We start from the raw sequence: 15,332 nt of genomic DNA, 5'->3' as shown, positions 1-15,332 counted from the left end.
TAGGTAGGTTTACAATAGCCTTTTAAATCGTGAAGTCTCATATGATCTGTTTCTCAAATAATGTAATATGTGGGCACGTATGCATTTTACAATGTGTTTTACATTTGTTTCGTTTATTTCAAAACATCAAAGTATACCAGTTTAAGATAATACAGGAAATAACGAGCAATTGTAGATTCTGTTAATATCGTAGATTTTGTGACATAAGCCTTTGTTCGATTGTGCTATTGCTATAACGTTGTAAAAATATATTATTATCGAATTTATTATGAGAATTGATCGCTTAGTTATCACCTATATTATTATAGAGGTTCATGTCTGGAGAAAGAATTGATTTTTAATGAAGTACCCAATTACTTCTATATCACAATGTTTAATACATTCCTGTAAATATATAACGTAGCTAGATATAACTAGATAGTGTTTAACGCAAAATAACCTTACCATGGTTATTTCTTTGGAACATGGTAAATTACGAACAACATTTATTTTCTATCTTAAATTTTATTTTATTTTATATTCTGTTCTATCTACCTCATTCATCAATTAATCCTTCAATAGCGAGTTTTGCTCATATTTCGATTATATTCCAATAGTTCCCTAGTCCGTAAAAATGGATTGTTTCAGTTTTCCCTATTCTTTAAAACGAAGATAGTAATTTATATGGTATCTATTCGCCAAAATTGAGCCAGACGCAAAAGACTGAATTTTTTAGTAATAACTTTGATACTTTTACAAAAATATCCCTTCATATTAAACCTAACACTTGATGTTACTTCAACAAGTACCTTCTGAATACTTTTTTATATTTATTATTGGATAGTACAAAATTGAGTTTGTTATTCCGGAACCACAGGAGTATTTTTATAAATTCTTCATTGTAATGTGAGGTGCTAGGATGATTGTGGAAAGTTTTCTATTGTGGTTTTCGTATCAGCAAGACGTCATTTATTAGCGGCATAAAGTATTCTCCCTCTCATAATTAATTGGAATGTTTTTATGACGGCGATAATCTCTGTTGTCCACAAATCCTACTGTAGATATATGTTATTCAAATTATGCTCGCGTTACTAATTTACTTTATAAAAACTTAAACTATTGTTATGCACATTGGTTCGCACAGGATGTGTTAGTTATATAATATATAACATATATTTAAGACTGTTTAGGTTAGTTTATTCAATGCAAGTCAAAAGACATGTAATTGTTTAACATATGAGACTAAACTTCAGAACATGATCTGATTGCTTCAATATTATTTAGTAAGATGTTAGAAGACAACAATTTATGTTTTATACATATGTAAGTAGGTTTTAAGCAGTTGTTAGCCTGCTTTTCGTTGCCTGATGAAACCATCACACTGTTTTTGTATCATCAAATATTGATATAGCTATATATGTATGCGTAATGTGACATTACGTGTGTTATATAACGAATGTTAAACAAATTGGTGGTTTTTGTGTGATACCTGTTGTTCTGTGGCCATACTGTAGCCGGAAGGGCGTAGTGTTCCGAATACTGCTAGAAGGGTTGTTTGTTAGCCTACTTAGATGTGTATGTTGTAATAAAGTATAAGAACGGGCTTGCATCTCTCGGATTTGCACGCCCACGTTCCTGTGTTCATTGAGTAGTGATAGGAAAACAATTGTAGTAGGTTAATAGTGTCGTCGACGTCATCGTGTATGGCAGTGGCTCGACGTACCATCAGCCACATACTTTACTGACGGGTAACCTAGGAACAATAACATGAGATCAACATGTGGGCAGTTAAGTGTGTAGCTGTTGGTACATACTGCTTTTGCTACCACGAGCGGGCTTTACGAAATAGTATATAAAAGCCGTGGTAGCAACAGCGAACATTTTTTTTATAAATTAACCATTAGTGTATTACTTTATGATTCAATGCGTCCTATTTTTTTAGATAAAATTATATTTCTCATGTTTAACATAGCTATATTCTACTATTTTGTACAATAACGTATAAGTTGCTCTAAAATGTAGATAGATTATTTTTGATTTTATAAGACTGTTTATGTTATTACTTATATAATTTATTAATGACACTCGAATACTTGATTGTCAGATCATTCCACCGACTTAAGTATTTTCAACAACACCAGTTGCATTTGAGTATTATAATTCTTTTTTCATTAAATTTTATAAGAGATCTCAGAGCTTTAACAAAATAATAACAGTGTTACTATAAAAGCATTTCTATATAATATTTTTATTACTAAACATAACGGAAATTCATTAACTTTCTTTGACATTATAAAATGTATTTCTGAAATTAAATGGAATCCAATTTAATATTGATTCTTGATAGTATTAAATATGGTATTTCGCTTATTAATTTCAGTTGTTATTGTCACATTATTTGCACATTTTCTACACGGATTATAAAGAAATTACACGAGAATAAAAAATAATAAATTAAAGTATTGCATTTCATTTATTCATTTCATACCTATCTAATATTACTAATATATTTTCTCTTCACTAGGTACTGTGCGTCAGCCGAACACAAACAGTTCCAGTTATTGACTTCTCAATATTATTTTCTTACTCGGCAGACGCACTTTCCAACGTATTTAACCTTACTCAATTGCATTGACATAGGACTGGCTATACGGGCAATAATAATGAAGCATGACAGGGGCCAGTACAGCGGTGTGACACTGCTACAACGCGATTGGTTGATGAGTTCGCATCACGCGCGCTATTGGTCCCTACTAGTTGCGTTAGACTGCACGGTTGGCTGGAATTTGTGAGTAACACCGCTGAACTAGTACCATTTTTAGTACCCGTAAGGCCAGTCCTTAGATATTATACGTCAATGCTCAATTGCTTATATCTTTGACTAATTCGCCCTTAACGTAAACCTGCAAGATGTTTCTATCATCGGCCAGATACACGAACTTCTGCAGGAGGCTTGCGACGCGTTCCTCTTCCGTCTTGTCCACGGAGTACCCGTGCCGGTCGATGTTGCCTGCGGCGTACACGTCTACCAGAAGAGCGTCGAGTTCTTTGCCCACTTGGAAGTTGCCGATTTTGTGATCCAGGTTTAGAGCTGTGGAGTAAAAATAACGGTTAACGTGCTATGTGGGTATAAGAAAAAAACCTCTATCCGCTTAATAACATGGTCAATTTAAGTGATAACTTCAAATCAATTCAAAAATTTAAAAAAATATGGTCTTGAACCCTCAGCACTACCAGTAAAACCTTGGTTTTACTTGTGACGTTCTGAAGACCAAACAGTAAATTTCTAATGCTGTTATCAATTAAAAATTAACATAATTTTAATTACCATTCCTTTGTCCTTATCTGTTATCATTCTACATTAGTCATTAAAAAAATATCTGAATAGGGGGTAACAATACCTTCAGCGCCTCCCATAGTCGCTAAGTAAAACGCTTCCTTCCAGCTAATGGCGTTGTCTCCTCCCGCCTGCAGGTCCAGATGCGTGGACACGTCCATGCTCCTGCGCACAGCATCTAGTATCGACGCGCTGTCTCCGCCTGACACGTCTGTAAGTACCATTAAGAACCTTATTAACATGGCTATAAAAATCAGCATCGCATCACTCGTCTTAGGATTCATCGTATCAGCCAGAGGACGTCCACTGCTGGACATACGCCTCCCCCAAAGAGTGCCACAATGACCGGTCTCGCGCCACCCGCATCCAGCGGACTCACGCGTCCTTTACCAGGTCATCAGTCCACCTTGTGGGAGGTCTACCCACGCTGCGCCTGAGGATTATCTATGCGTTACTACATTACGACTTCCATAGAAATGGCTAGTTTTAAAATATGATAAATAAGGAATCTTACGGTCATTAGAAAGTCTGTATTTTAATTATGCACAGAGATCTTTTTAGTTTTTTCATTCAACAACATAATTTTTGTCATGTCTGAAAGGGCCCTTAGGCGGGGCTGATTTAGCTAGGCCAAATAAATTTTCTTTTGTTATAAAGAGGCGATCACCTCACAGTACCTATAAATTTTGTGACATGACAACCCCAGAATAATGGCTTGGCAGCGAAGTATTCGACCATATCTACCTGTCCCCAAGCCCACGCGCAGCCCTCGCTGGCGGTATTTGCGCACGGGGCACAGCCCGGAGCGCAGCCGTGTGTTGGACGCGGGGCAGTGCGCTAGCGACACTCCTCGCGCCGCCAGCAGCGATATCTCTGCTTCGGTTAGGTGGACCGCGTGGGCCATGATGCACTGGAAATACATACATAGTTGTAACTACTTTTTTATGAATTCCAATAAGCTTCGGGCATAATACATGAAAACTAACAATTCAAACTACTTAATGACAAAACGGGATATAAACTAAAAACAGTTTTGATCTGACAAAAATTTTAATATCGTTTTCATCATTTTTAAGAAAAATTGTATGCAATAAAATCGTTTCTGAAAAATCAGTGTTTTGTACACACCACACCAAGGGGCCGATTTTTGAAATTCGACTACTCGATTTCGTGTATTTCGTTCAATAATATCTCCACTACTAGGCATTTAAATTCCACTAATAGAATTGAAAACGAGTGGTCAATACCACTCGATTCCCAATTTCTATCGCTAGTATTTCAAAAATTAGCATTTCGCCGTTTTCCACCGATTTCCGAATGACGAAATCGAACGATCGAATTTCAAAAATCGGCCCCCAAATCTGATCAAAAACCCTGAAAGGTGAACAGCGACTTCAAGGAATTCTTTTGTTAGGTACTCAAAAGTTTTTAGTTGTTTTGCTTTCCAACAAGATGTCGCTAGTGTTCACCTTACACTCCAATGTATGAGACAGCTTATGAACTATAATTTAATATCAATTGATACAATTTGTGTGTATTTTTAAAATACTTACCTTGTTACTGAGGATTTGACTTCTGTCATATACTTCTCCATAACTTGTACAAGATGGGTACATTTCTAACACATATTCTATTTCTTTCAGGTTCTCAGATATGTGGCTCTAAAACAATAACAATACGCATAAAAATATTGCAATGGATAAATAAAAATACTGCATACTTTAAATTGTATTCTTTTGCTATCCATGTGTATATTTTATATAATAATCATCTAACCTGTATCCTGCAGTCATACTTCTGGGCTATCTTTGCCAAACCAGTCATCAGAGGCTCATCACAACTTACAGCAAACCTTGGTGTTATTACCGGTTGCACTAAGTCATTCTGAAAATTAAAAAAAAAACATGTTTAATAAATTTAATTGCAAGTCAATTACATTATAGCAAAGTAACACCTCATCTGCCAGGGTCAAAATTTTCCAAACAAAAAACGACCTTGATGTAATAAATTAAGAATGGAATTTTGCTTCTCCTAGCTGACCTGATATCGCGTCAGTGGAAAGTAAAGCTATAAAGTCATAGATTTTACTGGCAGCATTGGTCACACAACTATTCTCATTGGTCAATTTCGCCAGTTCACATTTTGCTTTTTTTATATTATGAAAACTTAAATTTTAATTTTGTAAACATGAAGCCCTTATCTGATCCTTCAAAAAACTATTCTTTGTATACTGACCTTATAAGATAAAATCATTTGCACAAACTTCTCCACTTGGTCCAACTCAGCAGCAGTCTCGTTATAATATCCGGCATCATTCTTGAGGTTCATGCTGACTTTGCCCACCAGTGCCCTTTGCTTATGTTTCAGCACAGTCTTCGCTAGCTCAATAGTTCCTTCAAGATGCAGAGAGCCAAAGTAGCAGGCTGTTGTGGTGCCATTGATTAGAAGTCTTTGCTAGAAACATGGTGAGAATAATTGAATTGAGTGATTGGAATTAATTTTGAGTTTTTTTGGTTTGGTTACAGTTACAAAGTTATGATTAAAATGTTATATTAATTCCTGTTGAACTGGGAGTAGCAGAGAATTAAATGTCCACAATAGTTTGTAATTATTAAAAAAAAAATACAGAGATCACTCTGAATTGAAATGGAATTGAAACTAGTTGTATGAGAGATCATTTTGGTAGGTTTATGGCAATGGACCTCTTAGCTCGCTTGAATAACTATAAATAAACTGTTTACTTACCACAACCTTGTTGTAAACCTGGGCAGCAAACTCCACATCTTTGTACTGACTTTCTAACGGGAAAGTATATTTATCCAACCATTCCAACAAAGGTCTATCAAGCCCAATGCCTAAGTTAGGAAACTGCGGGGCATGAGTGTGACAATCCACAAACCCAGGAATTAGTATCTGATCTGTTTTCAAAGTTATAGTTTGGTGGTCGGTAAATGCGCCTGATTGTTGTAAAGAATTGTACTCTTCTCTTGAACCCAATTTAGTAATCTAAAAGATAAAAGTTAGTAAAATTTTGTATAGCTGTGTATAACAATTCAGCTAATGAATGACCAACAGTTTCACTTACCTTTCCATTCTCAGTGGCCAGGTAGCCGGCAAATGACAAGTCTTTAAATGAAGACGAAGAAACAATAGATCCAAGAAATACTTTTTTTGTTCCAGACATTATGCTAGACATGGAGGAACTTGCACTTGACCAACCAGTCCGACGCACATGGATTAACTACTTGACTAGGTATGTTATGACAACTGTTATCATTTACCAAGAACTTACGAAACTCACACGAAAGTTTACAATTTGTAACCATTCGAAGCGATATGATAATTGATAATATTTGTTGTTATTGATGATAACATATTTGTTTTTAAGAGAGATTCACATAACATGCCCATCTTTTTCTTTCCCTTTTATAATAAACACTAAAAGAAAGAGATAACAGGATCATAAAATAGATGAGACATAAATTCGTGAGATGACTGAGATGAGACTGATAACATCCGACATTCCAACTGTCAATTTCCTGCGCGGGCGATGACCTCTCACAAATGTCAGTATTACGTTTCGTTAACAGGATACGATGCGACATATGTTATTATAATAATTATTATATTTGTTTGTAAATGTAAATTGTATCTTATACAAACCCAAGTGAACACGATTTCTTATTTATTAGTGCACTTTAGAAATCTTTTGTGTAGGTAACTCATTATTAACTAGAGCGGTAGTTATCCTTTTCTGAATAGGTAGATCGTTAAAAACTAAACGCACTAATTTGCTTTAACTGGCGCGAAATTCGAACAGATTTGTTTTCCGTTAGTATTTCCTGAAGATACTTGGTGCCAGCAGTGCCAGTTTCTGCCAACCTATCCTAGTAATATTTAGGAATTTACATATTCTGTTTACCTAAAGTCGTGTACCCAATATTCTAAAATCTAAATCCACTACGGTTTAGAATAATTGTAAATATGAATTGCAAATAGTCGGAAGCAATGCGCAAACGCAATGCTTCCCGTAAATAAAGTGTAAGCAGATAACGTCTTGAAAATAGGTATCTACCAACTTTATTCGTTATCGAATAGCAGTTATCCTATAAAGATATCGATGCCACGATTCCCGCGCGAGTTGATTTCCATCCCGCCAGGTTATGAAGCGTCCAGACTTAGCGTTGGAAAGCCAAATCGTCGACTGACCGGTCGCAGCCAGGGTGATGGCTTCTTCCAGTCGGTTATGAACCTTGCGAGCTTCCTCAAGGGCCTGAAATATTTGTATAGTCATATAGTGTTTGACATGGTACAGTCAGCAGCAGAAGTTGCTAAGTCGGCCAGGTGTTCAAAATAATCTTGACCCGACTTTATTGTTAAGAGAATAAGAGCGTGGCAAGGTAATTTTGAACACCTGACCGGCTTAGCAACTTCTGCTGCTGACTGTACGCAAGTCATGTTTGTCGACTCTCGGAAAGCAATGTTTAACTAAATAATGTGTCTACAAGAAGTAGATAGGCGGGTGAAGCAGTAGGTAGGTATAAATAATTGGAACACAACTTTATTTTGTTAGTGAAATAGTAAATACTTGTGTAGATAGATCATTTGGACATCTTACCATTAGAGTGTTTTTCGCATTGTCCGATGTCGCATGTCGGATGACTATTGGAGAAAAACATGGTACTCATTGCCCTAATGGATTTAGTCCTTTTAAATTTTTGCATTAAAGTTTTCTTGTGAACAACAAACAATCATTATATGAATACATATAAAATAATAAGTTTTTGGCAAAAATTTCATTGTTGGTACAAGTTTTTATCGCTGACTGTACTTTTCTTACGACAGACAACTAATACTCATCGAGACAATTCTAAAAACCCCTAACACAATTAGGTTGCGTTGCTTCATCATAGAGTTCCTATGGCCACCTCCTGTCTCCATCATCAGATCAGCTCGATGGTACCATGATATTGCATTGTCATCCGATTTATACATGCATGCAAAATTTCAGCTAATCGGAAACCGGATTAAGTGGGTCAAATTTAACTTGCAACATTTGATTACAGACAGACAGACAGACCGTTGGGTCAGGTGGAACTAAATAAAAGCTTGTAAAAAGCAGTTTCATTCGCCTTTTTACTTCTATGTGGTCGTATCCGACATCCATATGAGATCGGACACTTGTGAAAAGCTACTTAGGTAGATGTTTCTGCTGATGACCGTGATGTGTCCATTTATATAATTGGTACGCTCGCTTTGCAGCTAGCCCAAGCCCAAGGTTCGTGTTTACATATATAATCGTTAGATTTGTTTCAATTGAGATATTAACGTACCTAAGTACTGTAATAAGTTTAATACTTAGGTACTAAGCCTCGTCTAGACTAAGGGACAATTGTCCCATGACACGTGTCGTTGTCGAGTGAAGTGCCGAGACGTTGCTGGATTTCTCTCGACATGTCGGGCGACATCATATGTACGGCGAGCAATGATCGCCCGACATGTCCAACGTCGCGGCACTTCTCCCGACGTCGTCGCTGGCGACATGTGTCGTGGGACAATTGTCCCTAGTCTATCCGTGGCTTAACTAATCGAACTTTTTTTTACCATATCTTTTATTTCATCTTAGATATCGGTAATTACCCGAGGGCGGGTATTAAATACCATTGTAAATACCTATTTACCTGGGTGAGTAGATTGGGTAAATACCCAGGACCCATCTCTACTCCCAGGAAAGGGGGGTTTAACTATCTCTACAGCTGATGACTATACCTACATTTACCTGATTAAATGCAGTGGTTGCTGCTGAACGACGGCCTGACAAGTATAGTGAGTTGGCTCTTAATGTAATCCACCTGGGATAAATTACGCGGCACATCTTTGCATCATGTTCCAGTGAAACCAGCTTCTGGTCCGCTAAAGAACGCAGTTCCATGAGATCAACTACCTAAAACCAAATTCGTAATTGAAAAGACATCTGACAAAATCCACGTTAGCCTAAACATTCAAAACTCTGGTTACTTACCTTTCGCAAATCATCCATTTTCCTTGCTAAACTTTCCAGCATACCTTCAGCTAATCGCATTGAACTTATGAGAGTCGTTAAAGATCCGTCTTCTTCTTCTCGTGACACCCATACCAAAACTTCGGCTTCAAAGCATTTGGCTCTCTTTTCCTGGTCAGCTCGTAGCCAATATGTCCAAAGCCCCGCCATGAGACGTCGTCGTCCAGCATTCGACTCGGGGGTTTGTATCATATACTCAGCGTATCTACTTATTTCAGTAGGTGTCTCCAGCTGGAACCCGGTGTCTAATATCAGATCTATACACAGTGCATAATACCATGTTTCGCAATCCAATGAACTGCGTTCTTTACTCATGATCGAAGCTTCTTTGAGAACGTCGACCGCTTCTGTAATGCGGCGGCGACAAAGTAAAATGTAAAATAAATCAGGTATAATCTCCATAGATACATTATAGGCACGAAGAAATCGACTGACAGCCATTGCCCGAAAAGCTGTTTTTATAGCCGAAGCGAGCGCGCTGCGCGCCACCCCTGCACGAAACACAGCCATAAACAATTTCCCAAGAGCATACAAATCTCCTGACTGAAAAGGCTGCGGCAAATTCTGTAATTTCGATATCGCTATACGCAGTGTATCAGCTGTTGGCTCTATAAATCCCAATACGAGGTCTACATGTATAGCGTTGCTAAACACGTCGCACATGTCTGTCACATTGCATTCTATTTTCTGTACTAATTTTAGCGCTCTATATGCATATAATCTGGCTGCAGTTCCATCTCCTAAGGCGGAATACAGTAAAGTACAAATATTTAAACACAGGATAGAATCCGCTGTCATCTTTGCCTTGTTTAATCGATATTTCTTTCTTTTTATTTTAATTTTATCTACTAAAGTACGCAATTTAAGGAATTCCGCTACATTATCAAGATTAATGCCGTAAATACGCACTGCCCTTCCGATTGCCACTTTGGCGGCAGAGTGATTTCCAATTGCAAGACACGCAGCAGCTTTTAAAGTACAAATTTTCCCTAAAAATCTTTTTATGTCACAGGAGTCTATAATTTCGTGAACTTCTGGGAGATTGCACAAAGTTTCAACATGTTCTAGTTTTATGTGTGCATCATCTACATTACTTGCAAGTAGATATAGGTAGCATAATTCAATTGTGAATTCAATTTCCTTAAATTTCATTTCAGCTATACTTGCGTGATAAATCATTTGTTCATAAATTATAATTTTTAGTTCAGCACAAGTACACCTAGTGAAATCTGTTTCTGAAACACCTTTCTCTATTTTGATACTAAATAGTTCTTTGTTTTTATGATCTTCGTCATCGCTGTCAATGACACCGAGTTCGTGCCAGTCGCTCATACTTTCTGCTTCTGTCACCTTACGCAACATATCAAACACATTAAATGTGTCTAACTGATAGCTGCTACTATTTTTGAAGACAAAGCTGGAAACAGTCACTCTCTTAGTGGATCGGCGTCTCGGTATAGAATCCTCTTTGTTAGTTTTCAAAATTGGAACAGTTTGTGAATCTGATATGAAACTTGCATGTAACGATTCTGTTGGTACATTTGCAGCACTAGTACTATAACGTGGTTCTGTATTTTTATTTCTTGAGTCTTCGCTTATATCCTTTTCTTTTTTAGAATTGTTGTCTTCATCTTCGTCATCTTCACCTTTGGAGTTTTCATTGAATATATGTTTTTCGGCTTCATTCTCTAATTCCGTTAGGGACTGAACAACCATAATAGTTCCACCGCAACTGTGACATTTATGTTTGTTACTCTCTAGATAAGTAACGATGCGTGCATGAAATTCCTTTTTTTGATTCATTGGAAGTAACTCATAAAATGTTTTTCTCATTTTTTTACCTTTAAATTTTAATAGTTTACAAAAAGCGTATTTGGGTAAACCAAAACTGCATTCAGGATCGAAATCAAAAGTGCATTCGCATGATAGCAACGGAGCTATTGACGTGATGCTGTTGTTCCACGAAGCCCTAGTGGCCCTACGGTGCCATCTATTACTGTTTATTGTATTTGCACAAGTTAAAATTTGCATTGCAAAGAATCTTTTGATTGCCTTCGCTGTTGTTATTGTATTGTTTTCGTACATTATATTTTCTAATAGGTCTCGTGACATTACATCTCCAATTACAGAGCCAATTTTTAACAACAGTTGTTGATAAGGAGTAAGCGCGTCAATTTGCATCATTATCAATGCATCTGTAGTTTCTACATTCATGTTTGTATTCAATTGCTCTTTCTCAGTTACACTACAAATTCCTATTTCCTCTGTTTTATTTTCTTCTATCAAATGGTCAAGAGTAGGCTGGTCCCTTATATTTAATGCCTGTGGATGTAAAAATTCAGCTGGTGGGAATTGTAATTCGTCGTTGCGGTACTCGTCAAGTTCTTGCTCTTGAATTTTCTTTATTTCTAGAGCGCCGCTGGAGAATAGATGTATAATGAACAGTTCCATGGTTCCAGGTATTCCTTTACATTTCAATTGTAGTGCTTTGCATAAGTCATTGGAAACTGCAGCCACGTCTAATATTTGACAAGCAAGTGGTGGAATCCATTTTGAGCTAAGTGGGCCTAAAAATATTTTCCTTATATTATTGTTGGTAAAGACATTGTACAACCATTCTTGTACAGAACTAACCTTTCCTCGTCGCACTGTTAATATGGTAAATATTTTCTGTGAATTTATCATTATAGAGATATACTCCCATGAAACTTGATCCAAGCTTTGTAAGTCATCTAAGAATATGACGTGTGTATCAGGTATGCTTTGCATTAGTTTTGAGAATATATTTTTGGCTTTTTCTTCACGTTGTTTTGCATCCTGGCTGTATACTCCTTCGTGATACGCGAATCGAGACTTAATAACGTCATTGAGAAAACAAAGATCTTCGTCGTATACTTTTAATAGCTGTACGATTTTCTCTTCTTTTTTGAAATCTTCAATTGGTTCTGAAAGCCCTAATATCTGATTGATTATTTGAGTTAGAGCTAAGTATGGAGTTGCTGAATGTATCGAGGTCAATGCGAGACAGCACACGTTGTGCCCGCACCCTCGCGCATACCGGGCCATCCACTCTATTAATCGAGTTTTTCCTATACCTGGTTCACCAACCAACAAAAGAGCGTCAAAATCTCTATAAGCATGATGGGCATCATCGAGCCAATTTTCAAAGTATTCCATCTCATCCGCTCGGTCCAGAAGCCGTGGTATCATCGGAATATCGAACAGCTCTTTAACTCGTATATCTTCACTGTATTCAAAAATTTTACCTGCATGCAGAATACCTTTAAGGTCAACTGTCGGTTGCAGAGTGAATCCGTTACTGGACATTTTGCTATTCACGAAGGTCGATTCGTCGCATGTTATTTTGTCACGGAAGTAACACATTAACCTTGCCGCTTTATTGACGGTGGCTCCTATTACAGTAAATTCCCGCCGCAAAGGATGCCCTACGACCCCGCAGTACACCTGACCGGTGGTCACCCCGATAGATACCTCTCGCACGCCGTCTAGAGCAGCGACAGTTTTTTTTATACCACATGCGCATTTTAATGCAGCTTGAGCCTCAGATTCATGTTTAAAGCCTCGCAAGCCAAAAATAATTAAAATCATCACATCTTTATCGAACAGTATGATTTTATTCACACATCCCATTGATTTATAAACGATTTCACACATAGTCTCGTAGGAGTTGTTGACTATTGTGATGAGCTGCTGATGCGGGCAACTTCTGGGTTTGAGGGTTACAAACAAAACAGATACTTGCCTCATTTCCGTGAGGTACTCCAAAGGCTGCAGCGCGTCGAGCTGAGTGAGCACGGGACGAATCATAAACTTTCGTAAATCTGGCCCTATATTACGATCCTCAGCAAGTAAAATCTTTTGTCTAAAAGTAAGCGCTTCATATTTTATTGCATTCTCAGCACTTAAACCATTTGGAGATGTCCATACAGAATCTGGAAGATTTTCAATAGCAGCGAAATTTCTTTTGGTTTTGACCATTGCCCCTAGTCCCCCAAAAGGTTTTGAAACGTCCTTCTCGCGAGGATCGTATAAAATGGCTTTAATTGTGACGTGCCCGTTTTCTTCAATAACGTAGTCGTAATTTCGTGAATAGCAATGGCCCCAGGCGTTAGGCGTTAACTTTACTTCACCTGAAGTACAAAGGCTTTCGGCTAATTTAGCCTCGATTACCGGTAGCCCAAAAATAACGTAATTCATAGGTATTTTGCTACCGATTGTGGCAAAAATTAAATTGCCCGCTGAGATAGCTAGCTTTACTTTGAGACTTACTTTGACGTCAGTTTCATAGGATGAAAACGAATGTTGTATTAGGAGTGCGCATGCTATCGCTGTGTGTATGGTATGGCATAGAAAAGACCGTTTATCAGTTTTCCACAGTGCTAAAAAGGCGTCGCCTGCGAATTTCAGTATGTCTCCGCCGTGGTTGTATATAAGTTCTATGAGGGAGCCGAGGTACGCGTTAAGTGTAGCAGTTAAGCGGTATGTGCCGCCTTTGCCTGTGGCACTGTAGCGCTCGGACAGTGCGGTGTATCCCGACACGTCGGCCATCAAGAGCACGCCAACGAATCGTTTCGGTTCAGTCGAATCAAAACTGTAACAAATTCACTCTTGAAAAATTTACACACATCTTTCAAATTCAGGGACAAGTCATTAGAAACCAACTTTTCCGTTTGTATGATCTCGTCTGGAAGTAACGTGGCTAACAGTAATGTTTGCTTCTTGGTAAGCTGTACTTCGATATCTTGATCAGAAGAGAGACGGTTTAATCTTTCTTGGAAGAATTCCTGTTCCCAGTCTACATCACTCAACCTGGCATCTTCTTCGTCCTCATCTTCATCTGAGTCTGAATCCACGTCGCGTCGTGATTTCTTTCTATTGATATTTTTCCACTTGTCTGTAGCCGAAATTATGTTTATAGAGTTTCTCCGAGAACGCGCTCGTTGCTTTATAAAATTCATTTTGACCGTAGTAAATTATTTTAAATTACAGGAATTTTGAAATTGTCTTAACCTCAAAGTAAATTTAGTCACTTTAATCTTAACCTAATCAACATGTATCAATCTAGTTGGTCAGGATATATGAGTCGACTCATTAATAAAAACGTATAGGTATCCAACCTAATGTAAGCACCTATTTGAGTTGCAAAGAGAGGGTATACAACTACAATATTATTCTAAGTATGCAAATCTTACGTTCATTAGACTCTACAGACGTTACCTGTAGTTATATGCGTTTTGGACACATTGCCGCAGGCGCAACGATTTCGTTCAATCGACCAAAATATGCCGCAAGGCCGCAATGTACGAGTAGGTAGCTAATAATACCTATCAACAACCGCAAGCCATGTCGTTGTGGGTTTGCAGAACCCTTATGCGTTATCGTTAGTGATTGGTAATTTCGTTTTATATTTAAGGTAGCGTAGTAGAGCCCCAATTTCAGCAAAGCAAGATAAAGAGAAATAGAGGCATTGCATTTCCGATAATTTGGTAATGGTCCTATACCACAGAATAACTAATAGTACCCTATACTTAGGTACCTATCTACAGGGCTGTCATAAACTATACTGGGGTCCTTGGGTACATAAGAATTTGGGACCCTTTTGGAAAGTAAATAAAGCTAGTTAAACTAACATTTTTCTACTATGATCTTCTATTTATTATGGGTAATCAAATATACTGTTATCTGTCCTTAGGGGCCCCCTCAGGATCCCCTGGGCACGGGCTCCGTGTGCCCTTATGGTAAAGACGCTACTGCCTATCTATTGTATAAAGTTTAAGAATTTTTTTCTGTTAGGCACTTAAGTAGATTTTCAATCTTTGTCACTTGTGGGTCATTGAAGTTCATTATTTACAGTATTCACTGTCGGTATGCTTTTCACAATGCCTTATCAATCATTTATACGTTTGTAATATACTCGTACTATGTATAGGTATA

The 15,332-nt window shown here is 37.6% G+C and overlaps 2 protein-coding genes and 1 long non-coding RNA gene across 4 annotated transcripts in view; all 3 read right to left on the bottom strand.

The window, feature by feature from the left end:
* Nucleotides 1–2,195: 2,195 nt before the first annotated feature.
* Nucleotides 2,196–6,829, bottom strand: LOC134668037 (guanine deaminase). Its single transcript, XM_063525487.1, has 8 exons — nucleotides 6,402–6,829; nucleotides 6,062–6,322; nucleotides 5,552–5,770; nucleotides 5,093–5,200; nucleotides 4,870–4,977; nucleotides 4,061–4,226; nucleotides 3,381–3,527; nucleotides 2,196–3,070 (listed from the first exon to the last, which is right to left on the bottom strand). The coding sequence occupies exons 1-8, from the start codon at nucleotides 6,510–6,512 to the stop codon at nucleotides 2,841–2,843; spliced, it is 1,350 nt and encodes a 449-aa protein (XP_063381557.1). The 5' UTR covers nucleotides 6,513–6,829; the 3' UTR covers nucleotides 2,196–2,840.
* LOC134668106 (uncharacterized) overlaps nucleotides 2,196–15,332 on the bottom strand; it is a 518,821-nt gene continuing 505,684 nt past the window's right edge. Inside the window, exon 2 of the long non-coding RNA XR_010098715.1 lies at nucleotides 2,196–2,732. This is a non-coding gene — a long non-coding RNA (uncharacterized LOC134668106). The remainder of the gene's footprint in view (nucleotides 2,733–15,332) is intronic.
* Nucleotides 7,369–14,418, bottom strand: LOC134667960 (adenylate cyclase type 10-like). Of its 2 annotated transcripts, none has more exons than XM_063525397.1 (4): nucleotides 14,061–14,418; nucleotides 9,339–13,989; nucleotides 9,096–9,260; nucleotides 7,369–7,589 (listed from the first exon to the last, which is right to left on the bottom strand). In XM_063525397.1, the coding sequence occupies exons 1-4, from the start codon at nucleotides 14,354–14,356 to the stop codon at nucleotides 7,404–7,406; spliced, it is 5,298 nt and encodes a 1,765-aa protein (XP_063381467.1). In that variant the 5' UTR covers nucleotides 14,357–14,418; the 3' UTR covers nucleotides 7,369–7,403. The 2 variants fall into 2 exon arrangements, with proteins under 2 accessions (XP_063381467.1, XP_063381476.1); XM_063525406.1 differs by lacking the exon at nucleotides 7,369–7,589 and adding an exon at nucleotides 8,682–8,754.

This window comes from Cydia fagiglandana, chromosome 1 (assembly GCF_963556715.1).
Source record: "Cydia fagiglandana chromosome 1, ilCydFagi1.1, whole genome shotgun sequence".
Lineage (NCBI taxonomy): Eukaryota > Metazoa > Arthropoda > Insecta > Lepidoptera > Tortricidae > Cydia > Cydia fagiglandana.
The sequence above is the reverse complement of the archived record's forward strand: the minus strand, read 5'-3'. Positions and strand labels throughout refer to the sequence as shown.

Coding starts and splice junctions, on each gene's coding strand:
- LOC134667960 (XM_063525397.1), bottom strand. CDS start 14,356: ATGAATTTTATAAAGCAACGAGCGCGTTCTCGGAGAAACTCTATAAAC. Junction 13,990..14,060: donor GAGATCATACAAACGGAAAA/GTTGGTTTCTAA, acceptor AATTTGTTACAG/TTTTGATTCGACTGAACCGA. Junction 7,590..9,095: donor CAACCACTGCATTTAATCAG/GTAAATGTAGGT, acceptor CAAATATTTCAG/GCCCTTGAGGAAGCTCGCAA.
- LOC134668037 (XM_063525487.1), bottom strand. CDS start 6,512: ATGTCTAGCATAATGTCTGGAACAAAAAAAGTATTTCTTGGATCTATT. Junction 6,323..6,401: donor TGGCCACTGAGAATGGAAAG/GTAAGTGAAACT, acceptor TTTATCTTTTAG/ATTACTAAATTGGGTTCAAG. Junction 5,201..5,551: donor AAATGATTTTATCTTATAAG/GTCAGTATACAA, acceptor TTTAATTTTCAG/AATGACTTAGTGCAACCGGT.